General features: G+C 37.9%; 1 protein-coding gene across 1 annotated transcript in view; it reads left to right on the forward strand.

The window, feature by feature from the left end:
- Positions 1-27,030, forward strand: part of cdh5 (cadherin 5) — a 37,967-nt gene extending 10,937 nt beyond the window's left edge. Inside the window, exons 2-15 of the mRNA XM_085427346.1 lie at positions 2,571-2,804; positions 3,047-3,326; positions 4,036-4,155; positions 4,337-4,504; positions 4,670-4,851; positions 7,872-7,976; positions 8,339-8,481; positions 8,569-8,702; positions 9,699-9,808; positions 10,592-10,694; positions 15,885-16,015; positions 16,213-16,327; positions 20,733-20,865; positions 21,883-27,030. Coding sequence (XP_085283472.1) covers positions 2,571-2,804; positions 3,047-3,326; positions 4,036-4,155; positions 4,337-4,504; positions 4,670-4,851; positions 7,872-7,976; positions 8,339-8,481; positions 8,569-8,702; positions 9,699-9,808; positions 10,592-10,694; positions 15,885-16,015; positions 16,213-16,327; positions 20,733-20,865; positions 21,883-22,267 — 2,343 coding nt within the window. The 3' untranslated portion in view covers positions 22,268-27,030. The remainder of the gene's footprint in view (positions 1-2,570; positions 2,805-3,046; positions 3,327-4,035; positions 4,156-4,336; positions 4,505-4,669; positions 4,852-7,871; positions 7,977-8,338; positions 8,482-8,568; positions 8,703-9,698; positions 9,809-10,591; positions 10,695-15,884; positions 16,016-16,212; positions 16,328-20,732; positions 20,866-21,882) is intronic.
- The last annotated feature ends 525 nt before the right edge of the window (positions 27,031-27,555 follow it).

A 27,555-nucleotide genomic window follows, 5' to 3' on the forward strand; every position in this document is an offset into this window, starting at 1 on the left:
CAGTTACAAGGTAGCCAGTCCCTACTTCATATCCTGCTTTTTCGCTTATCTAACTTTGAAAGGAACCATCATTTAAATATTAATGTCATTCTGGAATAAAGAAGATGCAAAACAATTGGGACCATACAGTAAAGACATCAGGATAATGCCTACTGAAGTCAAAAATCAAGTGAGAGTGTTTTCTTGTTGACTTCTATAGAATTGTCTTTTCACAACCAGAGCACTTGCCCCTGCTGGGAATGAGAAATAATGCAGGTTTAAGGCTTTTCTGCATTAGTTTAACTTTTTAGATCTGAAGGTTGCGTCAGTCTTTTCCGTGCAGTGTATTATGAATGTCTTTAATCCCATTGTTTTTATATTTTTAACTACACTAGCAGCATGATTAACTTTCATGCATCAGAATGAATTGCAATGCAAAATCTCATATATATTAATTAGAGATGGATCGATCCAATATTATTATCAGTCCGATACTGACCTAAATTACTGGATCGAATATCGGAGAAAAATAAAAAAAAATGTAATCCGATCTATTAAATATCACGAAAGCACCTCACAAAACTTGCGACATGGCGTAACTCATGGCTCATAACCTTAGCACATAGGAGCAGTATGTCATGTGATAGAGCGGCTGTGGTATGTGAGACCTGTCAGCGGTCTGGTTGAGCATTTGAAGCAGCATTTCATCTCCGAGAAAGTTATCCCAGAGGGAAGTAAAGCAAGTGTGTAAGTTCATCTCTGAATGTTTGTAAAGTGTTCCCACGTGAAGCTTAACAACCCATATATGGAGCGAGTGCCTCTCTCTCCACCTCCCTCTCCTGCTGCTACTTCAATCATGAAACTGATCAATGATCAGCTGATCGGCTTTTCTGTCGCGACTCAGGTCTCTCTTGTTTGTTTTTGGCCTACTTTGCACCAGAAAGAGGAAACCAGCGGCTAAACAACAGCAGCATGTTTAAGCTTGATAGGCTATTGTTAGAATGTATTTAATATTACTTTCTACAAAGTAATATACTAGCAAAGTATAGCCAGGGGGGCCGATAGGGCATTAACAGGGAAAAGTGGGGATACAAAGAAATACTTTTCTTTCTTATTCTCATTTAAAATGTGTAGCTTTTAATAAATAATTATCTGAATCTTACACCCAAAGTTTTGATCTGATGTAAAATGTATAGAAGTCCATTACTGTATATAGTAACTGTTAAGTCTAATATATACCCTAGTAAGCTATAGTACTTTTTCCTTTGGGAAGGTACCATCTGTGCTGTCTGCAATTCTGTTGAAGAAAGATGTTGAATCTATTTAATTATTGTGGAAAAATAATTGATTTCTGTGCATTTTTTTTTTTACACGTGCATTAAATTAAAGTTGATTACCTCGATTAAGCATCAGGAGGCGGAGGGTGGGGGGTGGTTCCCTATTTATTTATTTTTTGCTGGGAGCTTGCAACCCTATTAGTTAGGTTGCTTAATATTTCCGCTAAGTACTCTTTAAAATACCAGAATAGGGAGGATGGTGTAGGTTTAAGTTCATTAGATTGATCAGTATTGCTGAACTATGAAATATTTTGGGTGCAGTGTATTTTTTGCATACAAGTATAACAGAATAGCTTTAGTGTTTGTTTGTTTTTTAAACTTGAGTATGAACTTATATGAAATGCAGCAAGATATTTAAAAAAAACTGTTTTATTGATTAAAAACTACACTATATCGGATTCATATCGGTATCGGCAGATATCCAGATTTATGATATCGGTATTGGTATCGGACATAAAAAAGTGGTATCGTGCCATCTCTAATATTAATTATAGTTGCTTTGTACAAACATTTTTGATGAATAATAATGATGTTGGCTAACTTTTTGGCTTTGAGTATTATGTCTCTACAGCTGTTGGATGAGTTGCCGGAATTATTCAACTTTGAATACAAAACCCGAGCTACCTTATATTGAAAAAGAACAAAGAAAATCCAGAAAGAAAATCCAGAAATCCAAATGTCAAAAAGTCCCTTTATGGAAAGTGGCCTTTCTAATGGCTGATTAAGACAGACATCGTAAGTGGTTGTAGCATCTCTGTCAGTCTCTCTTTCTCTGTCTGTGCCGCTCTCTCGCACTACACCAGTGGGTCAAGACCTAAAATAGGTCACAAGCCTATGTTTAATAGATCCCCATATGACCACAGTGGTGATGTGCTTTCATTCCAGGTCCCATGATGAGGGGCTAAATGTTTTATTGGAGTCCCAGGATGAAAAGCTTTAAGAGCCCTGGTCCTAAATGATAGCTAGACCTCGAGCTCAGTAGCTGACTGTAAGGGGAGGACAGAGAGTCCTTGGCCTTCACTCTAAGTCTCACCCGTGCACAGTGAAGGGGTCTGTCCGTAGCTGATAAGTGGTTTTAATGTGATCCTCTCTCTGTTCCTTTCTGGTCCCTCTCTCTTCTCTCTTTTCTACTACCCCAATGTTCCTTTCTGCATCCTTTACTCCTGTCTTGCCTCTTCCTTCTTTCATCTTTATTCTTTTACCCCCTCTTCCTCTCATTCCTCTCTCTTCTTGATCCTATCCTCTTCTGTCCAGATGATGGCTTGGCTCCAGCAGTGGACCACAGGACTTATGGCCACTATGGCCTTGACCGTCATCACTGCTCAAGACTCTGGACTTCCTGGGGTAGAAAGAGAGAATCTCGGCCCAGCTGACATTGTCAAAAAGGAATCCCATCCTGTGCTGTTCCGGCAAAAAAGAGGCTGGATCTGGAACTCTCTCTATGTAGAAGAGGAGAAACCTGTTGTGACTCCGCTCAAGATAGGACGGGTATATTAATATTAGTATTTTCACCTCAGAGTCAAAAACAGCATTCTCCTTGCCATGGCTGTCTATGAGAAAGCATTTTGGTATTTTGCCACGCCCCCTCAGGTTGAAGCTATAACATCCAAAGTGAATCTGGGGCATTATCTGTTGCTGAGAATCTCTTTCATGCATATCTGAATTTTTTTTTTTTCAGAATAGTTTATTTGCAGTAATTTATTAAAAGGTCTATTTTCTTTCTTTCTCAGCTCAAGTCAGACAAGAGTAACCCAGGTGGGGTTTTTAAAATAGAAGGTGAGGGAGCAAACGACATCTTCATCGTGGATAATAAAGGAGACCTGTTTGTCACCAAATCTCTGGACAGAGAAAAGAAGAATGCTTACCATTTGACTGCTATGATGTCAGATGCATATGGCAACCGAATAGAAAACCCTGGAGAATTTGTTGTCCAGGTGACAGATATCAATGACAACACTCCTGTTTTCACTCAATCATACAATGGATCCATTGAGGAGAGGTCTAGAATAGGTAAGTATTATCAAGGATTTTTTTTTTTTTTTTTTTTGTAGAAGGAATTGCCAGCAGCTTATTTCAGGTTAAAAAAGATGTTCATGCATTTACGTTTATCTGTACTGCCTCGTGCCTTAACTGTGCAGTGGAAACCTACGATGTAACTGGAAACCCCTCTTAACCCTAGATTGTAGCCTTCCACGTGCACCTCCTGAGAACTGTAACCACACATGAGGTTAACGCAGCCTACAATGGCTGAATGGCAAGGAAGGTTGTGGTGTAGAGTTAATAGGGGTTTTCGGTTATAATCTACAATGTAGACTTCCAGTTGAAGTATAATGAGGCATCACACTCTCAAGTAGTGGTTAATGTTAAGGAAGGAACCCAAACTCAGAAAGAAAAGGTACAGAAACACAATTTTCAGAGTTGCTAAACATTATTTTTTTTAAGTATGCATGTGGCATCTGCTAAACAGGGGTAATGAGACAGATTCAAAATAGACTGAAGTGTGAAAATCCTAAGCAAAACGAAACATTATGCTCACACCTGTCACAATCATTAGTACATCTCGCTGTGAAAAACACAAGTCGGTGACTTTAATTACAGTGTTGGCACTTAGTCATGAAGCATTAACCATTTGACATCTGCAAAACACATACACTTAAACATGATCAGCTATTTACTATGAGGATTTCTATCATACATGTATATTATTTCCTTCTTCTAGGAAGAATAGTGGTTGAGGTGAAAGCTACTGATGCAGACGACCCCACCACTGCTAATGCAGAACTCAGGTACTCTTTGACCCATGGAGACATTTCAGCCTTTGAAATCGACAGCATCACAGGTAGGCTGACTCCAGTGGTACCCACCATGTTTGCCATGCTTTAGCGGCCTTTTTTCATCCTGGCAAATTAATTTAGGATCACTTGAGGGTTTCAAGCTATTTTTACTGTAATATGAGTCAGAGTTGACCTGAAAGATAACACCCTCTCCAAATGTCTCGCTCTTTCTCTGTCCCTCTGCAGGTGTGATCAGCTGCAAGATAAACACTTTGGACCGGGAAACCAGGGAGGAGTATGTGGTGGTGGTTAAAGCTCAGGACATGAGAGGATTGGCCTCTGGCAGCACAGCCACCACCTCAGTCACTATTAAGATAACTGACATCAATGACAACATTGCTTCTTTTACCAGAAGTAAGGAACAGTTTTATGAGCATTTACAGTAATGATAAAGAGATGCTTAAAAAGAAGAGATTATCATCAGTCAGGTTTTAGAACCATTAGAAGCATTACATTATCAAATTGTACAGAATCAACAGAAATATTCAGTCTTAATTAGTGTGTGTTTTCCATCCACAGCAAAATATGATCTGAACGTTCCAGAAAACCACAAGGTGGATGAGACGATTGGGATTCTGGAATTGGTGGATAAAGATGAGATTCAGAACAAGGAGCCCATATTTACCATTCAAAATCTTAATAGCAACATATTCAATATTGAACCCAACCATAACAAGGATGGAAACCTCGTGCTCAAAGAGGTAGGAGACTTATGTGTAAATGGTAGAAAGAGAGCCATAACAAAATAAGTTGTTTTTTTTCCCATCAATCGTGTATAATCTTATGTTAATAAAATCCATGCTAGTATTATATAGTATATATTATGGATATGTCTAACTGATGGAATTACAAGTACGTTTATCAGCATTTTTACTACAATTAATGCATATAGCTATGTTTATCACTACCCAGCTGAACCTGTGCAACAGTTCTGCTGGTTCATTTCCTGTTTGGCTTATAAGAGGAATGTGGGGCAACCATATTTGACGTATAATTCTCTGTTGTATTTCAATTTAACATTCCTGAACTGCCATGGCTGTCCCATATTTTTGTATAATTCATTTAGAGAGTGATTTCTCTCTTGTAATTGCTGTCTCCAGTTTGGGGATAAAATAGAGACATGGTTCCCAGCATTTTTTTTCCCTGTGCACGCAAACAGCTCTGACCTGCTCAACCTCATCTTTATTTTATGGTTTTAAAAGACATGATGATTTCATTGGATTAATTTGAATTATTTTGAAACAAACCTTGACTTTCATTTTATTCTTTTATTTATTTAACTTGATTCAAACATGTTATTCTGCCAAAGTTGTTTGGTTGTTGGTCAAAATATGATAAAGGTGAAATTTCATCATTCATGCTACCACGAGGAGTGGCACCATTCCTGAGTGATTGCCTTTAAAAATTTTATTATACATGATCAATTTTAATCAGTACCAGGCTTATAAACTCAATTAGCTACTTGACCCATTGCTACCAATCAAGGGATTGTAGTAATTTATATTATAAATGTGCATCAGACATTATTTTTATGTGGGTTTTCTTTCTGTATTTCAAACAAACAAAAAACGGTGAAATTAGTGAAATATTATTACTTTTGTAAAAGCAGATTTATCAGTCTGATGACCATCTGTTTTGCAATACATAGATTTTTAAAAATCCTATTAGTGTGTTCATTTTCCTCATGAACACATCCATCCATTCGCTTCCGCTTATCCTTTTCAGGGTCGCGGGGGGCGCTGGAGCCTATCCCAGCTGTCATAGGGCGAAAGGCGGGGTACACCCTGGACAGGTCGCCAGTCTGTCGCAGGGCTAACACATAGGGACAGACAACCATTCACATTCACACCTAGTGACAATTTGGATTAATCAATTAACCTATCCCCACAAGCTGCATGTCTTTGGACGGTGGGAGGAAGCCGGAGTACCCGGAGAGAACCCACGCAAACACGGGGAGAACATGCAAACTCCACACAGAAAGACCCCGGCCTGATGGTGGAATTGAACTCAGGACCTTCTTGCTGTGCGGCAACAGTGCTAACCACCGTGTCACCGTGCTGCCCCATGAACACATATTGCGCATAAATATTATGTAATCAAATCAATAATTTAGTTTTAATGTGCTATGTAAACTGGCTTAGTCTTTCCATGCAGCACCAGGAAATGGATGCATATCCTAAAATACATAAAGGGCAACTCGCTTTTATTTTTATTTATATATGTACACAAGTAAATCAGAGTGTTTTGGGAAGTGTTGTATCCTCACACTTTTTACAGCATCCAAATTGATGGGACCTCATGCCCAAACAGCTTTAGCACAAAAATAGATTTGCAGTCTACCATTACCAACGAGGATCATAGCCACAGCATGGTGACAGGATTTCCACAAATTCAAAATACTAATGTACTGACATTTTCAAAGTGGTTTCTGAAGCCTTCCTGCATACTCTGCCACCGCATGGCCACTAATTATATATAACATTAAAAGGTGCAATGTCAAATTTCAGATTTTTTTTCCTGCAGGATGTATAAGGTGTGACGTGTTTAAGACTGACTTGAAATCTGGCCTCCTTCTGGTTTCTAAAGATATTTATGCTTGCGGGATTTCTAGCAGGTTGACTTCACTGGGTTGTGCTCTTCAGATAAAGTATTTAGGACATCAGAGAGCTGGAAATGTATTCCAATGAAATGAGCTCTGTAATGGCTTGCACCCTTGCTGGCCTGGAATCAAATCGTACCTCAATCTTCCCCTCAGCTCTCGAGCTCTTCTCATCTTTCTCAACGGCTGTGTTTACACATACAGAATAAGCCAGCTGTTGGCCACACTGTGGTTAAGGTCTTATTCTTGTTAAGCTGTTTACAAATGCCTTTGATACCTTGGGACTGACTATCCTTGTAACCATGAATAATCCAGTTAGCAGAATATTCCTCTCTACCTTTAGTGTCCCATTCACTGATAAAAGAGTCTGCCAGAAAAAATAAGAATATCTGTGTATTTCTAATACATAGGAAATAAATTATAGTGCCAATGTGAATATGACAGTAAGAGCTCTTATATTTGCCAATGTAAAAATGTTTCCATAAAACTTTGCAACTAAAAGTTGTTGTTGCCCCCCACCCAAAAATATAGAACCTTTTAAAAATTGAGGAAAGTGAGCTACACAGGTTGCATAGACTGATTTGTGACATTTACAGCCTTTTTGCACCTGAAATCGTTAGTTGTCCTTGGTGGACTGATGCAGGTGTACAAGACACATTTATGAAGAAAAAAACCACTAAGGTGCTAATGCAGTGTGTCCCCAGTTACAAGCAAAGACCTACAAGGAAAATGAGGTCAAAAGATTTAAAGTTGACAGGCTTAAAGAGTAACATATTGTTGAAGGACTACTATTAATTTTGTGGAAGACTGAAAGAAATTGTAACAGAACCCAAATGCATCAGATTCACACAGCATACAGTTGAGTTCTGTGTTAGTGAGAACTTTAAGCAAACAGCATAATCTAATTTCAGATGCCTTAAAAAAATGGAAATTAACGACAACAAAAATCTCAAATATTTAATGTTTGAAAGAGCGCAACCTTCCACTACGAACACTGTTTTGTATATTTATGTAATAAAGATAGTATTGACTCTGCACTGAAGCTTAGAGTCACAGCTATCAATTCTAATCTAATTAGCACTGACATGTTGCTTACTCACTCACACTATCTTTGCTCCCTAGGCTCTGGACTTTGAGAAGACAAACAGCTATTCTTTCACTGTCCGGATGAAAGAAAATGTCCAAACTCCCGCTGACAACACAAACGCTGCAATCACCAGTGCACAGGTAAATATCAAACAGGGCAACTGTAACTTTCATGAGTCAGCAAGTGAATGTTTGTGATTTGCAGTTCAAATTGATTATTTACTTTATTTTATTGATCACTTTAGCCATCTTCAAAGACAGTTGCCGACTTGATTTTCATTCTCTAAAAAAAGAGAATCAATGCTGAGGAATGTATTTAATGCTTCACTGTCAAGAAATACTTTTCACAGATTCGGATTAGCAGGACACAGTGTGATGCTGTGTAAAGGATTATAGAAAAAAAATTAAACAAAACATTTCATAGTTTCATATTCCTAGTACAATTACATTTCCAATGTTGGTCTAAACTGTTGGCAATCATTTAAATCATTTAAAATTGCCAGGTCAACATCAACGTGTTAGATGTAGATGAGCCACCGATCTTCTCTGAGGACATGTACAGCTTTAACGTGAAGGAAGAAATGCATGTGAACAACATAGGATTCATCAAAGCCAGAGATCCTGACAGAGCCAACAAAACCATACAGTATGCTGCACTCATTCCCCAAAATAAGTAATAGTGTTACTAATCCTGTAAAGTGTTTGTTAGAGTGATCTTGGTCTCTCTGTTTAGGTTCTCCATCATGCAGCCGGACTGTCCTATCGGTATCAACCGACTCACAGGTCAACTGTACACTCTGAGAAATCTGGACAGAGAGGATAAGCCCACACACATGTTTCAAGTTAAGGCGCAAGAGGAGCCAAGTGGTATGTCACACACTCTCATAAGAGCTGTACAGGGTTTATTAATCCCTTTCCTCTAAACAATACATCCTCACATGAAAAATTGAAACCACGTGTTTTACAACAACAGCAATGTGCATACAGGGAGGGAGTTAAAGTACAAAGGCCAAAAAAGACAGTTTGTTCTCTTGGCTGAACATCTCTTGTAGATTTATTGAAGGATGGGAGTGTAACACATTAACAGGGATTTTTACAGACTTAACACACCACCATAACACCTGGTCGACCCACATGAGAAGGAGAGAGTAAGCAGGAAAATCACATTAGACTGCCTCTTTGTTCACTTCCAGCTTCCAAACCAAACTCTATATTTTTAGATCAGCAATGAATGAAATACAGAGATCTATTTTAGTGGCTTGTCACAGCGTTTAAGGAAGACAATGGTCCCCTGAGCTTGACAAGGTCCTCGGTATACAGTACATGTTCTGTACTAAAGATAGATTCAAAATCTTAGTACAAGAGACAAAAAAGAGACTCACATATTTATCAAAAGATGAATATTCAAAAAGAACATCAGTGATATAAAATAAATGTAAAAGATGCTTTAATGTGACGAAAATAGCTGTCCAACAAACAGCTCACAAATAGAAATGCTTTCAGTTACTTGACCTTTAATCTAGTCCTTCAGTGACAGAGATATACACACTAATCTCCAGCATAGTTAGTCACTGTTACATTGGCGCATCAAGGTAAATGACAACTAAATCCTTAGTTTAAGAACTTTTATATTTCATTTCTATGTGGCTTCAGTATTTTAAGATAAATGACACAAAGTGTTGCAGAAACAAAAAGTGCAGTTGTTTCCACATTTGCATCTCCTCCGCAAATACTGAATGAGACTAAATTATACTATCACTACTGAATGCCCTCTTGAATCTCTGTTTGCAGCTTTTACGCATTTATTTGGACTATTTTCATTGTTAGACGTGTCATTAATGTGATGTTTTCTTTCCTCTCTAGGTTTAGAGTCAGTTGTAAAAGTTAATATTAATGTTCAGGATGTGAATGACAATGAACCTGAACTCAGAGCTGACGACATCTATATATGTGAGAACGACGAGTCTAATACGGTAAGAGGTGATCGTTTTTATATCTATACTATTTATAGATTTTAATTATATTTTTTAATTTATATAGTACCAAATCACACAAAAACATTAGCCTCAAGTGGCTTTATACTATAAGGTAAAGACTCTAAATATTCAGGAAAATCCCACAACAATCAAATTATCTGCTATGAGCAAGCACTTTGTGATGGCGGGAAGGAAAAACTCCCTTTTAACAGGAAGAAATCTTCTGCTGACCCAGGTTCGGGGAAAGGCAGCCATCTGCTGTGTCAGGTTAGGAGAAAACATGAGGAGAAGCTTGTTTCTTATTATTAGAGGATGCATCTTAATGGAAACTAAACGCCAACAGATCATGCTGAATTGTTGTTGATGTGTCTTCTGAATTAAAACTCACGTGAAGCCAAGCATGTGATGAGCTGGGGTAATGAATGCATTTTACATAAAAGCCTAAACGCATATTTAACTGTCTGTCTCCTCAATAACGGAGCCTGGGAAGCTACAATAGGTTTCTCCATTATTTACATTTAAGTTTTTATTTGATTTTTTTTCCAATTGTGACTTTAATATACATAATCTGAAATTTGGATCCCAACCTAAAATGGTGTTTTTGCCACGTGCCATGTACTTGGCAGTCGATGACTAAATGATTCACATGCATGCCATACATGTCTGCATAAATCAGTGCATATATAATTTACATATATGGACTGCACACATTGACTGCAGAAATGTGCAGTCAATGTGCAGAAAGGTTAATTTTAGAGTCATTTTTTGGTCTTTCCTCAGATAATTGGAACCTTGACTGCCACAGATAAAGATGATCAGCCAGTTGCCTTCACTTTCAGTCTGGCGAGTGAGAATTCCAACTTCTCCATCAGAAACTATGGCAGTAAGTCCTTCTGTGTACTGAACATTTATTTACTTTTCTTTTCTTGCTTGTTGCTTTAAATGGTGCTCTGAGCAAGCACTAGCCTTGGAACTTGTTGCTATGCAACAACTGGAATTCTATGTGAAGCCCAATGTTCTGTTTTTGAAATGTAAAATTATTTTAACTTCCAAAAACATCCTCCAGTTCTTTAAGCCAGACGGGAGATTTTGAGAGCCTGTCTGGGACCATAAGTACTATCTAAAATGCACAACAAAGACTGGAAATAATGAGAGCTATCAGTTCGATGGGCTTGAAGATAACTCCCTCTGTGTTGTAACCTTGTCACAGCTGATGATGTTCAATGAGCATAGTAACACAAAGTGGTGCTGTTGAGAGGTCTATAATACATTCAAGGACAGAAAAAAGAGAAACTACATCAAGTGGACAATTACTAACTATGGAAACTGTAGAAAGAGGTCCTGGGCTCAAGTTCAGTGGCTGGCTAGGGTCTTTTTTGTGTGGAGTTTGCATGATCTCCTTGTGCCTACTTGGGTTCTCACCAGGTACGGCAAAACACATTCATATTAGCAAGTGGTTAATTTAAATAGGGTGTGCGTGTGAGTTGTTTGCTTCTATATGATCCCCCTGTGACAGACTGGTGATATATATTTTATGGGCCTGGTTTACTAATAACTTGTAGCACTGCAAACTGGGTTTTGGCATAAAAAAATTACTTTGGGTATTTACCAAGAGAACAGTGACAAAATTTCTCAGTGGGAGTTCCTTTCTCAATGTGCAAAATATAACGATAAGAATATCTAAATTAGACATGCTAACTGATTTACAGGTTTAGTGCTAATTGTGATGCTAATTGTGATTACATTTAATTTAGAAAAAAAAAAGCACGTCTTATGTTTTGCACATGAAGATGAACTGTCTACGCCTGTGCTTAAAAAACAGTGAAACTGCTAAAGGTCACATGTAAAACTGACCAGTATTGTTAGTATTTTAGGATGGATTGTGCTGACATGCTAATTTGCTCATTTAATTTAGTATATCTATATCATGCTTTAGTTTTTCTCATTAAATGAGGAGTAATTAACACATTGGAATATATTAGGGATGAACAAAGAATTTTAATCAGAGAAAACTTATTAATATTAACACACACAATACTAAAACCTCTGTAACTAATGTCTTCAAAGTAGTCAAAGGATTCAAAGGCATGATGGTTGTTTGATTCTCATTCATTAAATGATGCAAGTGGTCTTTTTCAGGATGTAGTATGTCTGTAGACACTAAAATGAACCAGCTAGTTGGAGCCAGCATGCAGACATCTCATTTTGATTATTCCATATGCAAAGAGCTCAAAGAGTGAATAGTACTGATGTCATTTGGGGAAAAATATGTAGGTGTACTGTATATTTACAAATGAAAAAGGTTTAGCTTGAATTAACTGATGTGACATATGAAGAGGTATGATCCTGAGAGAAATTTGTTGGTATCAGCTTTAGGGGAGAGGTCATTCAATATAGGATACATAACAGCAGAAGTAAAAGTGCATTCATGATTTTTATCATCATATTCAGTTATTATCCATGACAGCCAGAGGGAAATTCATACCAACTGTTGCAGTCAGAAATAAAAAAAATATATAAGTAAATGAAAGCCTAAGGTAATCAGATGAAACATTTAGGTAAGGTGTTAGTATTTAATCTATCTAATCTGAAACCTGAACCATATTGAAGATAAACAGAAAAATGATGTGAATTTTACTCAACAAATTCCACTCGTGCACGTGCCCAGAGGGGTTGACTTGTTGAACTGAAGGAGGAAAGAAAGACAGAGTAGTGCAAAAGCAAGGAAAAATTAGGCTTAGGTGCAAGAAAAGATTTTAAAAAAGGCAAGAAGTTCAGAACTAAGAGGAGAGCAGGAGGAACTGAACCAAAAGAGACTTACAAGCAGTAAAAGAAAAAAAGAAAATGAAGATAAAACTGAAATGGATGCTTTACGTAAGGCAAAGATTAAAGAAGGAAAGGAAAAATAGAAAATCCAAGACAACTAAATGGAGAATAACAGTCTCGAGGCAGACTGAAGAAACGGTGGACCGACAAAATCAAGGAAGACATTAAGTCTGTCAATGCATCACCCGAGGACCCCTTGGACAGAACCAAATGGAGAAACCTTTGCCGAAGAGCGGACCCTGCACTAGCGGGAACAACGCCAGGGTGAAGAAGGAGAATAACAGTAGATGAGAACCTGAGATAAAAGAGGACTAAAACTAATGAAGAGGGAGGAAAAGCAGTGCCTTGAGAGGGGAGGAGAAGAAAGAAGAGCATGGGATGAAAAATGAAATAAGGACACTTGCAGAACAAAGTAGCAAGAGAAGATGAGGACATGAAAGAACATTAGAAACACCACATTTTAAGAGCAGTGGTTAAAAAGGTGAAGAGGAAACAGGGATGCAAGAAAGGTGGGACAGAGAAAAGGAGAGAAGAGAGAAGAAGGTAGCTGTTTGATAAAGTGCTGGTTGTCAGTGCAAACCGATGTTTTCCTCTGTGGCTCAAGACTGTGCCCCCCAAAACCCATCTGACAACACCTCACACCACTTAACACACAAACTAAAACATGGCCTAGAGACACAAACACACACATACACAACAAGAGCTGCAAAGTGAAGGCTTTTGAAATATTCATCGACTACCAGCTCTTTAAAACTTGCAAAAAACAACCTTCATTATGGGATTCACAAAGAATCTCACACTCCAACAGTCAATGTAGCTGCACAGTGAAGTGACAGGACTCCATGTTCCGACCACATGACTACATGAAGCTTAGCCCATTAATGCTGGACAGACAAAAGGGAAGGAGAGGTAGGAAAACAAGGAAACAAAATAAGAAAAGATGAATAGGATGCCGGAAGAACAATATGTAAATAGAAAAAGAAAGAGAAAGAGAGGATAGTGAGAAATATCCAGAGAGAGAGGAAAGAGATTAAATCAAACAAAAACGGAGCAGGAGACGAGACGGAGAGGAGGGATGAGATGAAGGGCGGACAGAAGCTGTTTCATCTTTTATTCGGTTAGTTAAGGATTCATTTACAACCATATCCTTCCACACATACCTTTGCAGATGTTGTCATACAGGCTTTATCTGGTTTATCTTGGTTATTGAGATAGTAAACTTAGTTAAGCACCTTATATGCAGAACCTTGTTCATCCCTATGTCCTGTGACTGGGAATAGAGTCAAAATTATGTGGAAGACTCTGTGTATATAGACTAGTCTCATTCATGTTCGTGCTTTTGTCTCATCATTTAGTTTAGTTCATCGTGCAGAGAAATCAGAATTCAGAAGATAAAGAATGTATTTGTAGTGAAGATAAATGGTTAAAAACAATAGAAATTGCAGTGCTTCTCAAGCAAGTTTTTTTTTTCTTTTTGATGTTTGGTTTTTTGTTTTGTTATCATGTACTTTTTTCTCTTTGAAATGAGCTCCACTGTCCTGCATGTTATGTGCTCTTGGCCTTTTGGGATAATACACACAAGTGTGTCTCTGTAACCTCTGCATATTTTAAAGATCAATGCAAAAAGGTGGTTGGATACCACCAGAGTGTCATCACTGTTTATTTCCCATACAGCATTGAGGAATTGTTACAGAACTGAATCTTCTCCTGTATTCATTATTGCTGCTTTTCCCATATACACGGACACTTGAAATACCTGCAGCACAGTTTTAGAGTTTATATACTCATTTGTGTTCATGAGCATTCTTTCAACTGCAAATTCAAAGAGCAACAATATCACATATCCTTCATGAAGAGTTTAAAAACAATAAATAAATAATTAAATTGTGGTGCAGGTATTTAATATATTTTCATTTCCAAGGTAGAAATGATTGGGTGTTCAACACACAATGGAACAAATACTTGACTAGATCTTTTCAGTAAACATTCTCAGTATTCCCCTATATAAATCACACAAGACAGTGTGACCTGATTTTCGCTGGAAATACTTGTACATGAAAAAGAATTGCAACACTTTAAAGGACTTTAAGTGTAAGAACATACTTTGACTCTGTGCAAGTGTTTGTGAAAATGCTTTCAGGCAGGAAGTTATTCATGCTGGTGAAAAATCAGGGCTTCTGTTAAACACTCTGGATTTGAACTTCAAGTCCAAATGTCAAAAATCGCAAAGTTGTTTTTGTTTGAACTTGAACTTAAACCAAAGCTACTGAATGTGTTTCTTTATTTGAGAGTATTCAGAAGGGTCCTTCCTGCCATTGTGTTCTCTGAAATTCCTCTAGTGGTGGGATATTGTGGAGGAAAGCGTTTGGCAGGAAATTTCTGCCTGCCAGGAGTTTGACTAATGACTGTATTGTTGCTCAGGTCTATGAAAAGGACATCGATGTAATCTACTCAACAAGTTTCTTTTAACTAAAACTGCAATTCAGTTCAGTTCTTTTTTAATAGCTTTTTTAATAACGTCACAATAACAGTAATCTCAAGGTGCCTTTTTTTATTGTAACTGAAGATCATACATTATTACAACAAGTCAATATGGCAGTTACTCTTGTTGAATGGGAGTGAGAAGGTAAACCTCTGTCTTAACACTGGGGGTTCCCATGTGCCAGGAAATGGGGGGTGAGGGGCAAGAAAAGCAGAAAAGAATCGATGGAGAGGCATCAAAATGTAAACGACGGCAATGAGATGACCAAAGTTTTCTGTATCAGACTTTGTCTGGTCACTGATAGACCAAATTACATACAGAGTAGTCTGTAATGAAGAGATATTTCCAATGACAACAACATTCTTCTGCAAAGGAGAGTGATCTATGTTAATACATTTGTTCTGCCACTTCATTTAAAAACCGCCTTGGCTCCTTGTAGGATTTGCTTTTGCAGATTTTTTATGTTCTGTGATTATTTATGATCCTAATTGACTCCAATCTGAAATGCATCAAAGCCGTAACCACAAATGATCTCTCTGCCTTTATTTAGTCACTCTCTCCTCGCTGTCTTATCTCAAATCTAGTCTTATCTGTTCAGCATGACTCACATAAATAGACTTTGTAGACTGAGCAGGTGAGCATTAGTTTTGCTTTAGTGAAACGAGGTGATGGGTGAGGCAAATTAAGGGAAATTTGTGAAGCAAAGGTGGTGTGATATTTTGTACTTAACTTACTATGTGTATTTTCTTGTATCTCTTTGTATAGATGGCACAGCAGCTCTCATTGTGAAACAGGGCCCGTTCAGCCTGGATGACCCCAAGAATTACAAGGTGGATATAAGGGTCAGTGACGGAGGACATCCCTCCAAGAGCAGCGTCTCCACAGTATCAGTTGGGGTATGCATTTTTTGTGTGTGTGATATTGAAAGCTGCTTGAGATTATTTTAGCACTGATAATTTTAAATAATTGTAAAGATGAAATGTCTTGTCTCTGTAAACCCAGTTTTAATGCAGTAAATATGTAGCTTCAATGAATGTTCAGTAAATGGACATTCAGGCAAGGTACTGACCGACTGATTGGTAATATGTTGTAGATATGTCAGTGTGATCCCAACCGGAATCGTACTTATTGCAAACCTGAGGCTCGGAGAATGGGAGTCAGTGTTCATGCCCTGACAGCCATTTTGCTTTGCATACTGACAATTCTCGGTAAGTTATTTTTTACTTTTTTGTTATACTACTTGTTTTTTCTACCTTGTTTCATTGTTATGACTTTTAGAGCCACCTTAAAGGGTTAACCTTGAGATTTTTAATGCTATAGTCTGTATACAGGCTTTTTTAAGAGTATTAATGTTTATAAGAAAATTATTTTTTAGCTGCATAAAATCTGAACCTCAATGATGTCACAGATGACTAGAAGTTGTGCAGGTATGGAGTTAATAAAAAGCAATGATGTCTGTTCTCTGCTCATCTTTGCTTGAGGCCAAAAGAAACCCGAACAGATATCTGACAGATCTATCAGTGGTTGAGTTGCATTCTGGGTATTGTAGGTGTCAGATTTTGACAGGAAGAAAGCATAATAATATATATGGTTTTTCAGCATCCTTTTTTAGACCGTCCATCATGAATATGATGTGAAAATGAAGTTTTAAGTTGTTATGATATTAGGTAATAGATCCTGATTTGGTTGCATGTGAACTTGCTTGAGTAACTATCTCTATATTGTTTTAAGTTTATTTATGCTTGTCTGTGTTAGAATATATAGAAAGGTGAAAACACATCATTCCCAGCATATTTGCATTTATGCTGAAAGTATGGGAAATGCATTGAAATATTTATTGCATTTTTTTGCATTCGTATTGTAGAATCTGTCCAAGTTACACATAATGGCATGTGCAATATCAGTGCACATAATGATGGGATTATAATGCAACAGGAAAATCCATATATCCAAATGACAAGTTTTTTCTTAAGACTATAGCTTTTCACCTTTAATACCAGAGGACCTGCTTAATGTCATCTTCTGTCTTACAATAGTAATTATTTTTGGCTTTTTCCAACATTTGACTATTTTCCAAAAAAGATGTTTTCCTGTTTTTCTTGGAATAACAAAGCCAATAAACATTCAGAAACAAAACCATTTTCATTTTGCAGAATCGTTTAATTTCTGAACTCGGTCTGGCTCGTGAAATGCAAAAGCATTTTGACTGATTTCAAAGCTAGAAATTTATCTTACCTAAAAATCTATTTTTCCACTGTTCTCCAGTGGTCAGATGTGTTTTCTCACCCTCAGAGACTCACTGAAGTGTACTCCAGGGTGTGAGTCTTGTGGTGTAGTGGTTAACACTTTCACCTTATGTGTGAAAGATCTCTGGTTTGAGACCAGGAGGAAACACAAAAAATGCTCGAAGGGGTCACATGCTTGGAAAAATGTGCCAAATCAAATAAACTAATGAGAGAGCAGCTGAAAAAACTCAAACATAATATGGGTATGGATGAAGCAAAGCACACCCAAGGGGATCTGGAAGTGAAAAAGGAGATACAACTTTCAAACAGAAAGGGCAATGAAACATTTTAACCCACTGTGTAGACAGCCATGTTTATGCCTGGAATAGAGATTGGATAAAAAAAAAATGTTGTTGTTGGAAGTAGGAAAAGTTTTAAAAATGAACAATAGGACTTGAAAAAAATTCTAAACAACAGGGAAAAAAACAACATTTTCACTCGCCTTGTTTTGGGTTTGTTTGCATTTACACACAACAAATAATAAACAAGCTTTTGTGAAATATTTGAAGATTGAATCAAAGATCGATGCCTAAATGTTTAGACAGACAGTAATGTAAAAATAGTACTTTTCTTCATTCTTCTTTAACTTTATTACCGGTAAGCAGAGAACTTCTGTATATATTGTTATTCTCTGAGAGAAATTCATGAAGACAGCATCAGTGATAGATGCAAAAAGCCAGTGCTGAGTGATCGGGACACGTGCACAGATTCACTTGCCCTTGCTTTGCGATAAATAAGATTTGTGTTTTGCGGGGAACGTTTTCCCCTTCTGGTGTTGTTGGTTTTATGAATAATGCAGCGGCGGATGTGAAAATAATGCCTGTAGTTGTGCACTCAATATTCTCTTTGATAACTTCGCCCCCTGCCTTATTTGTATTTCTTTGGGAAAAAGAGACAGTTGTCATGTTGGATGAGAGGCACACTGGAGATACTTGGCCAAACAAGAGGGATGTGGAATGAGATGTACTGAAGAAGGAAGGAAAAAAGAAGAGGAACTTTAAGATAAGGGGGGATGGAGGCAAAGTGACACGTGGAAAAAAGTGTATATCAAGACTTAGATATTGGATGTGGAGAGTGGTGAAACAGGCGGACAGATGTAAGACGGTGAATTGAGATGGAATGAGACCGGCTGAGTGACAGAGAGACAGAAAGAGGTTAAAGAAGAGAGACATGGAAGAGGAGAATTGTGGGAAAAGCAGCAGAAGAATAGGAGTGGTAATGAGGGGAGTTTATCAGTTCTTTAGGTGGCGTCTGCTTATCAAGCACCACCAAACACTCAACCTATTAACTATTAATACACTCCTTCACTATCGGGCCTTTTCCCCTTCATTTTTTCCCTTCATCTCCCCCTTCCTCTGTTTCTTTCCCTGTGGGTCTCTCTGTCTCCCTAACTTCCCCCTTCTATCTCTCCTTCTCTTTATCAAACAGCCCCAACACAGGCTAGATTAACTATTTAATGCACTTGTCATTATCTGTCAGGGCCCAAAGCAATTTAGCGTGCTCCCCATTCACAGGCACATTTTCTCACATGAAGCCGGGTTTGACACACGAAAAGACATTTTTTCACAGTCCTTCTTCTCTAAAGAAAGGGCTTCTTTTTCCCCCCCTCTCTTTTCTTGTCCCTCTAAGTCTGATATCTCCAGAGCTTATTAAACTGCAGAGCATGTGTTGTAAAAGATTAATCTGTTGGTTTCCCATGCAAACTTAAATTAGTCCCACTCACCCTCAACTAAAAGGCATGGCTAATGCTGCCCGTCCGCTGAGAGAGAAAGAGGTTCATATCGGGACCGAGGCTTGGGGCCTAATCTAATGTCAAATGTATCCTTCCTTCTCTCCTTGTCGCTCTCTTTCTCTCCTGATTTCCTCACCCCTAAGTCGCCAGTTTCTTCCACTTCCTCCTCCCCTCAATCAGTACCCTCCCCCCCTTTTTGTTTTCTTCTTTTTTCTCTTGCTTCCTTCTCCTCTGTACTCTGTGCCCACTGACATGCAGCGTGTAATCAAAAACTTTACTGAGCTTCTTTTACCCTACTTTTTATCAAGTTTGGCCTTTTGAACCCACTTTAATGTCATCATAATGTTGTGTACAAGTCAATTCGTTTAATTTTAGAGTAAGCCTGGTTGTTCTGGAAACAATTACAGTTATAGCTTCAGTTTATGAATGATCAGACCGGCTCTAGTGTAACAGCCTGCAGATAAAATCATAAGGGGATTATCGTAAGGGGCTGCCCATCATTCTCTCTGAGATTGTTTTACACACAATAGCAAAGAGCTATTTCATGCAGACTATGAAGTCGAGCTCAGCTGTTATCCTTCTACACATCCAATTGGTTGATATCTAATCAAGTGCATAGCTGCTTCAACCTGCCCACAGTTGCTCTACATGTTTAAGCCACTTTGCAACCCACCTCCCTCACAGCTGGGTTCCTGTGTGGAAATAAAAGACATTTATGAATAACAGCATACTTGTTCATAGCTGCTTACTATAGGAACACAGATTGATTGATGTTCCAGTGGAATTTTTAAAATTACTAATGTCACAGTTCGAGTCAGATTATACTTTCATATAATCTATAATCTTGCACGTATAATTAGGTTTAGAGTTAGGCCTTGTTCTGCTAGAATATTTTGCCCTGTGCACAGCATGCTACCTCGATCGTTTTTGAGACAGACATAATTAAAAGTCTCAAGTCTGATAATTGTCTTTGTTTCTTGAACTGAAACAAATGTTTTTTCTTTATTGATTTTGTGATTTAAGACTCCCATTGTTACACCCCCTCCCCCCGTTTCTCTCTTTCACAATTGTTTATTTCATCGTCATCTGCTTCTCTTTCCTTTCCTTCTCAACACCCCTGCACGTTGTTTTCTCACACTCATTTCCACTTCCCTCGTTGTGTTTACTGAAATTCCCTTCCTGTCTTTTATGCTCCCCTTTCTTGTCTTTCTTTGTGCAGTTACTCTGTGCATGTCTCTGGCTGGGTAGATTCACTTAAGGTTTTCACGCTTGGGGCGAACGTCTCAGATACCTTAAACCATCTATTCCTCATTTTCTCTCCTTCGTCACTGCACTGTTCTCTAGTCTCATTCCCTTGTCAGTGCTCTACTTTTCTCACTTGTTTCCTGGCCCCATTCTTATTCTGCTTTGGTTGCGAGTCTCTATCATGATTTCACAGTCATAGAGCCATTGGTCTGAAAGGATAAATGATTAAATGCAGTCTGTCTTTTTGTTTTACTCTTGATGTCTTCATTTTCTACCAACAGCAGTTTTGATTCGCTGTGCTGGATGTCAGCCGAGTAGATTCTAAACACACGTTTCTTTTCTGCTTTTAAGTCATAGTGATCCTGTTCGCGATGAGGAAACGCTACCAGAAGGATTCTCTGGCCAATATGAAAAACAGCGGAGAGATTCATGAGCAGCTGGTCACATACGATGAGGAGGGAGGAGGAGAGATGGACACTAATGGGTATGCAGATGAAAAGAAGCACTGCTATACACTTTTAAACTGACAACTTGAATATAACTGAAATGAGCTGACATGGTTTATCAGCAGCCCCCCTTTTTTGCAGACTTACATTTGATTCTATTTTCTTTATAATCCTCTCAAAGGAAAGATTTTTGACCTCTGAATGAAACAACAAAAACCCAAGAATTTATAAAGTCTTGACAAAGAATGACAGAAAATCCATTTTAAGTAAAAATGTAAAATAAATGTTGCTTCTTACTCACACTTTCAGCAATGCCAGTGAGGCCATTAATGCTCTTTTTTATGTCATTAATTTCTCTTTTGTGGCTGCCATGCATAAAAAAACAGCTCACAAAAACTGAAGGGAGCTTTAATTATTTAAATGTAGGATTGAAACTGTCTACTGGAACATAGACAGCTTTTTAAACATTTAAACATTCCTCTTTACCTTATACTGTTTATGTTTCTATTGCTTACATCCTGATATTCATATTTTTAAAATAAATGAAACAGATATATTCAACGTTTCTTATGCTTTTTTATGGTTTATTTGCATAATCTTTTTATTATTATAAAATCCTTGACAACAAATAATAAAGTGTGCTACCTCCTATATCTCCATTTATTTGCACTTTAATCGTATCATCTTTTATGTATCTACTGACTTAGTTTCACCTAATCTAAATCGAAATATCACTAGAGATCCACATAATTCAGGTAAACTATCCATATTAAATGTACCAGAACTCACTGTTTGCCGATAAAAGCCACAAACGCAAGTTAATATAAGAATATCTAAGTTGCAGAGTAGCCAAGACATTACATTACTATTGGTGACTTTCTAAAATATATTTAAAAAGACAAAAAGATCAAATATAACTTGATAGTTGAGCTGTAGCATTAAGCATTCTGTAATAAATATGTCAGTGGACATATTTAAATGTCCGTACCCAGAAAATCTCTGTGATGAAGAAATGTGATCAGCAAATTTACTCACTCTATCCTCTTTTCTTTTAGCTATGATGTCTCAATCCTCACTTCCGCTTGCCATGACGGTTCCCTGCTTCGCCACCAAGATCACCGCCCCCACCCCTCACTCTACGCCATGGTCCAGAAACCCCCCCACCACACTCAGCCCACCGCATGTAAGGGCGACATGGCAGCGATGATTGAGGTAAAGAAAGACGAAGCTGATCACGACCGAGATGGATTCCCTTATGACACTCTCCACATCTACGGCTACGAGGGACCCGAGTCTTTAGCCGGAAGTCTCAGCTCTCTGGGAAGTTCCTCTACTGGTTCGAACTTGGATTATGACTTTCTCAACGATTGGGGCCCGAGGTTCAGGACCCTGGCAGAGCTCTATGGTGTAGATGGCCCAGATTACTACCATCAGTACTGATACCACATACCACCACATAATGACAAATCATACACATACATAACAAACATACAGCTTGATACAGTAATCAGAAAGAGCCATAGCAATACACTCACATACTGACCAGAAGCATGCAGGAAATATACACATTCACACAGAAACAGACCTACAGTAGATAACCGTGTTCTTGAGAGACTTCTCCTGCTCCTCAAAACAAAATCAGGGAGCTCCTTTTTATCCAGTAACAATGACTAACTTCTGTTATGATGTGTAATTCAGTGAATCCATTAGTGTGTTGTGCCTCTGTCTGTTCACTCCCAGTCAAAAGAAAAGAAAAGAAAAGAAAAAGCTTCATCAAAATCCTGGAAGCTCCATAAAGTTGAGTCAAGGAGGCTCTTCTTTTTTCCTGTTTCCAGTGAAATATTGGAAAGATTTTAAAGGAACAGAACACCAGGACATCTTTGATAGAAATAATAGAAATAGTGGCTTCATACATTAGCAAGAGGACTGATTATTTGGTGACAATACGAGATCCACACCATGAGGATTTTCCTTTACAGCAGTGTTGTGAGTTTTACACGGTAACCCTTTTATTCTGAAAAAGGTCTAAGCAGGTGAAGCCAGTTGGGTTGGTTATGGATGGGTATGGATAATCCAGTCCCTTTCAGTGATGTTACTCAATTACTTAATTTCTTTTGCATTTAATAATTTTGCAGCAGCATTTTGAAATATGATTTTTCCCCCTGTGGTGACTTTGGCAAAAGACACAGACTATTGAAGATGAAAAGTTTATAACGATTCATTTTGTATCCCCTAAAATAAGCATTAACCTTCCCCATCATATTGGCCTGTTAATGTATGATTAACTGAATTCATATATTTAAATCCTTATATCCTGTTTAACATTAAAATGTATTGCTAATATAATATTGCAGACTCTGAAGATTAGTTCATTTTGCTACAAAGAGAATTAAAGGAATTGTAATAATTCAATCCAACAGGGGCTGCAAAATGCTGCGTGTGAAAGCAACTCACTGCTGATCTTTTTTTCCCCCTTCGTTCTTTTTTTCTGTCTCTTTTGGTATACGGCGTGTGATCTCTTCTAACTTTGATGTGTGGGGTTTTTTTTTATAAATTTGACAAAAGGGACACGAACACTGGGAGAACGAGGTGATTTTATTTTTGATCTGTAGTTGATGATTTGATTTGTAAATATGATTGCTTGAGGGGGTTACTGTACTGGGAAACTCTGAGCAGCCACGCGAGTTTAAGCTCAAAGGGGTTTGAAGTGTTTGATCACAGCAAGATGCCAGTTATGTTTTCTTCATCTGAAATACTAGAAGAGACCGTCTCTGAGGAAAGTTCAGCTCTGTAAAGTCTACTTTGTTCATCAGAGCGTCAAGTCCGATGGGTTATTTTGTGACGTGTCCATTGAGTTCGTGATTTTTCTGAGGTCCAGACATGACATCAGGTGTCTGAACAGTAGTCAACAGAATTCAAAAGAAGCATCAGAAGTCCCTGATTTTTTTTTTTGCTGTTTTTTAAGGTGAAAACCTTAAAAAAACTTTCCCGCTTTGTGTTCCTGAAACCAACCCTCTGATATGAATAAGGTCATTTTCCGAGTAAGTCATTTTGCCCATTTTCTCAGTTATCTTCTGCTCTGAAAAGAGAAAAGACAATCGACAGACAGAAAGGAAATGACGCTACTGCTTCTCAGACAGAATTACAGCATGTTCCGAGGGTTTATTTGACAGAACCCATCATCACAGTTATTGTTGAGATGAAAGCCTAATTCTCAGAGGCCTACTGGAACAAAAGTAATTCAGACAACTCAGGAAGCACAGAGCTGGAAAAGCAGCTAGTTGGGCAGCCACAATGACTCTGAGGTGGCTTGAATAACTTTAACCTCTAAACCTTCTTGGCTGCTATCAGATCATAAAACTTGAGATGAAAAATACCCCAAACTTTTTGATAGTCTAGATGGTTACTTAATATAGCTACTAAAAGTTAGGTAATAGTTTCTCCTAATAGTTGTGTAGGATTATTTCTACCTTGAATTTTAGCATTACATAGTAAGGATATTCTACTTAGCAACGGATACGGCGCTCCTTGGCGTCAAATTGAAGTTTTGTCTATAAAATGTCAATAAATATGAGAAATACCCACAAGAGCTTCTCAAAAACCAAAGTAGCTCCTTTTTTCCTTTCCAGATATGCTGGATATTTGGCCTGCCCCGTCTCTTAAGTAATCAGGAACAACCAATCGCAAGGCCGCACTCGGTAGCGTTTAAACAATAATCACAGATCTTTTAGATTATTGCACGAACAAATGCCCAGGAAATAAACCATTGTTTCTGCATTCATTCATAAAGCACCACGAAGGTAGAAGGTCACCATTGTCTGTGATTATTGTGACATCTGTGAATCTAGTACCAATTGTTGCTGATAGTACCACCCTACTGAACACACACACAGCGTAGTGTGTTTCTTTTTTCTTTTTAAAAAAAAGTAATTTCATTTCAGTTTATTTAACCTACTATTCAGTCCCAGGAATCGGAGTTGAACTTGTTCCCTTAAAACTCAGTCCTGCTTGGAATGCCTTTTGATAAACAGTGAGACAATAGCTGGAAGTCCTCTCAACGCCTTCCTGTTGGGGTTTAAATATATATATATATATACACTTAGCCAGTTCCTTCTCCTCAGTCTTAGCTTTGCTCTCCTTGTTTGCCTCACCATATCTCCTCGGCGCTGTCTTTTTCTCCGTCGTCTAATCAGTGAGACCAAACAGTGGACTCAACTTCCTGTCCATCTGGGAGGTTGTGCCCGCCTCTTCCTGTCTGTGTTATCTTTCTCCTGGGCCAACACATTGTGCTCACTTCCTGCAAGTCCAGCCTGAGAAATGGGCTTGAAGAGGAAGAGGGAGCGAGGCAAGGAGCCGCATGGGATGAGGTTGGGGGTTAAGAAGAAAGAAAGACGAAAAGAACAATGCAGAGCAATGATTAGTTTTCCAGCTGAACAGAAACACCTCAGAGCAAAGATGTGTTTTTTTTGACCTGTACAATTTGCCATCCTCATGAAAGAAGGCTGATCCCACCAGTAAATATTACGTTTATTTAAAAAAAACAAAAACAAACAAACACAGTCTCAGTTTTGTGGCTTCAAAATGGCAGGAATGGAATCTTAAGTACTCTTACCTTCAGTTTATTTCTCCTCATTGTTTTTAGGCATTGCACTCAAGATCTTGGTCAAAAGCAACCCACTGTTTTGTAAGTGTAAAAAAACCTTCAAATATCTCTTAAAAATTCTGGCACAACAAGCACCACTGCTAAAAAAAAAAAAACATTTCTAGAATCTAAGAATCTTAGCTAGTTTTATAATCCATGTCCTTGCTCAGTGAACAAGCAATGGCTCATTTTTCTGTCTGACATCTTTGTTTGAGTCAAAGAATGGAAACAAACTTTGTAAACTTTGGTTCAATTTTGCTTCATTGTGCAGTGAAAGAAAAACTTTTTGTCTTGTTATTTCAAGCTATTTCGTGGCTCTAAAAGTAACAGTAATCTTTTTTATGTGTGTGTGCGTGTGTGTATGTTCACTATTATTGTAATCATGGCTGTTATTTAAAAGGTGTTCCCATGAAAAAGAAAAACTTCATTGTTAAAAACCAGCAGGCTGTAGCAGAGACAGGTGCTCCATTATCTACTTTCCTAAAAGCAACAAGTGCTGGCTGTACTTAGGTGAGAAAAGCTGGCACATTATTCGAGGCAGATGGACATTCGCTAGCAATTTTGGCCAGCAGTATTTTCAACTTGTTAAGCTCGTTCCAAAACGATATAAAATGTAGCACATACATTTTTATGACAAAAATCCATTAATAGAATACATCAATCATTAAACACTTCCAAAACATGGACCATATAGTCAGACATGGCGTAATATTTTCCAGAGCGTGTCATATTTCTTTTTTCTTTTTTCTGCCAGGACCAAGACTTGGACATATTGGTTTAGACTAACATGTTTCTTCCAATCCATCATGCCCAGCATGCTTTCATTTTTAGGAATTTTCTTGAGCTCTTCACCCGCTTCTCCACACTTATTCATCAGATTTTGCAACTTCCAACATTTTCCAAGTATTACAATAACACGCTACGGGACAATGACAGCCATACGAGTACCATAATTAATTTGATATGCTGGTTATCAGTGGTTGTGGGAGGACATTTACCTCCCCTGCTGAAGGAGTCACATTGGAAGCAGTGAAAATTAAACCTCTCAGGGTGGGATCCCAACACAAAAAAGTTCTTCACATGAACGTGAAGAAACAAAAATATGTAGTGTGGTTTAAAAGACAACATTTAAGTGTTTTTCTTCTGTTTCTGTCTAATGTTTCAACAAGGGATTTTATTTTGAAATGTATATAGAAAAAATGTGCCTAATAGGGATCTTTCTCTGGCCTCACCTTGTTTATTTTTTTCTTATTGTTGCTATTATTTTTGCCTAAATAACTGTATTTAAAGGATTATAAACTTGACACTCTCTTTTTTTAATTGCTGTATAAAGGAAAACTAGATTCAGTTTCAGCACATGAAAGAAAATAGTGTTTGATGCATGAATGAGTCCTCGAGTGAATATGTAACTTTCTGCTTGTGTGTCTACTTTTGTGTGTGTGTGTGTGTGTGCGTGTGTGTGTGTGCAAGGGTGCTTGTGATTGTACCATGACTGTACCCATGTAGATATACACACAAATGAGTATCAGACCAGTTAAAAAAAACAAAAAAGGGAAAGAAACCACATTTCTCTTGTGTGAAAACATTAAGGTCTGCAAGGGAGCGACATGTGCCTTTACTCTTTAAAAAAAAAAACATGTAAAGAAAAAGAAAAATGCTTTTTTTTGATGGTGAACACGATGTTTTCTATAGTGTTTTATGGTGTACAGCAACTACTTTTTATTACATGAATTTTTGTAAGTGTAGAAGAATAAAAATCCACTCAAATATGTTTTGTTTATCTGGTGATTTTTACTGACACTTTGGGACAGAAGAAAATATTTCACCAAATGAACTATAAAATGTTAAATGGACTGGTTTATGTACAGCACATTTCTGCTCTGCTTGAGCTTTACACAACATGTTTCATTCGCCCATTCAGAGAAGCACTTTTTTTTCTACACCTAAGGGTAGATCAAACATTCACACTTGGGTGCTTGAGAAGCAACTTGGGTTAAGCATCTTGCCTGAGGATAGTATGATAGGTGAATGGAGCAGCCAAGGGTCAAACCACCAACCTTCCAATTAGTAGATGAGCTGCTCTACC

This window comes from Rhamphochromis longiceps, linkage group LG13 (genome assembly GCF_057381845.1).
Source record: "Rhamphochromis longiceps isolate RC_006_pf linkage group LG13, R_longiceps_female_GT1.1, whole genome shotgun sequence".
Taxonomy (NCBI): Eukaryota; Metazoa; Chordata; class Actinopteri; order Cichliformes; family Cichlidae; genus Rhamphochromis; species Rhamphochromis longiceps.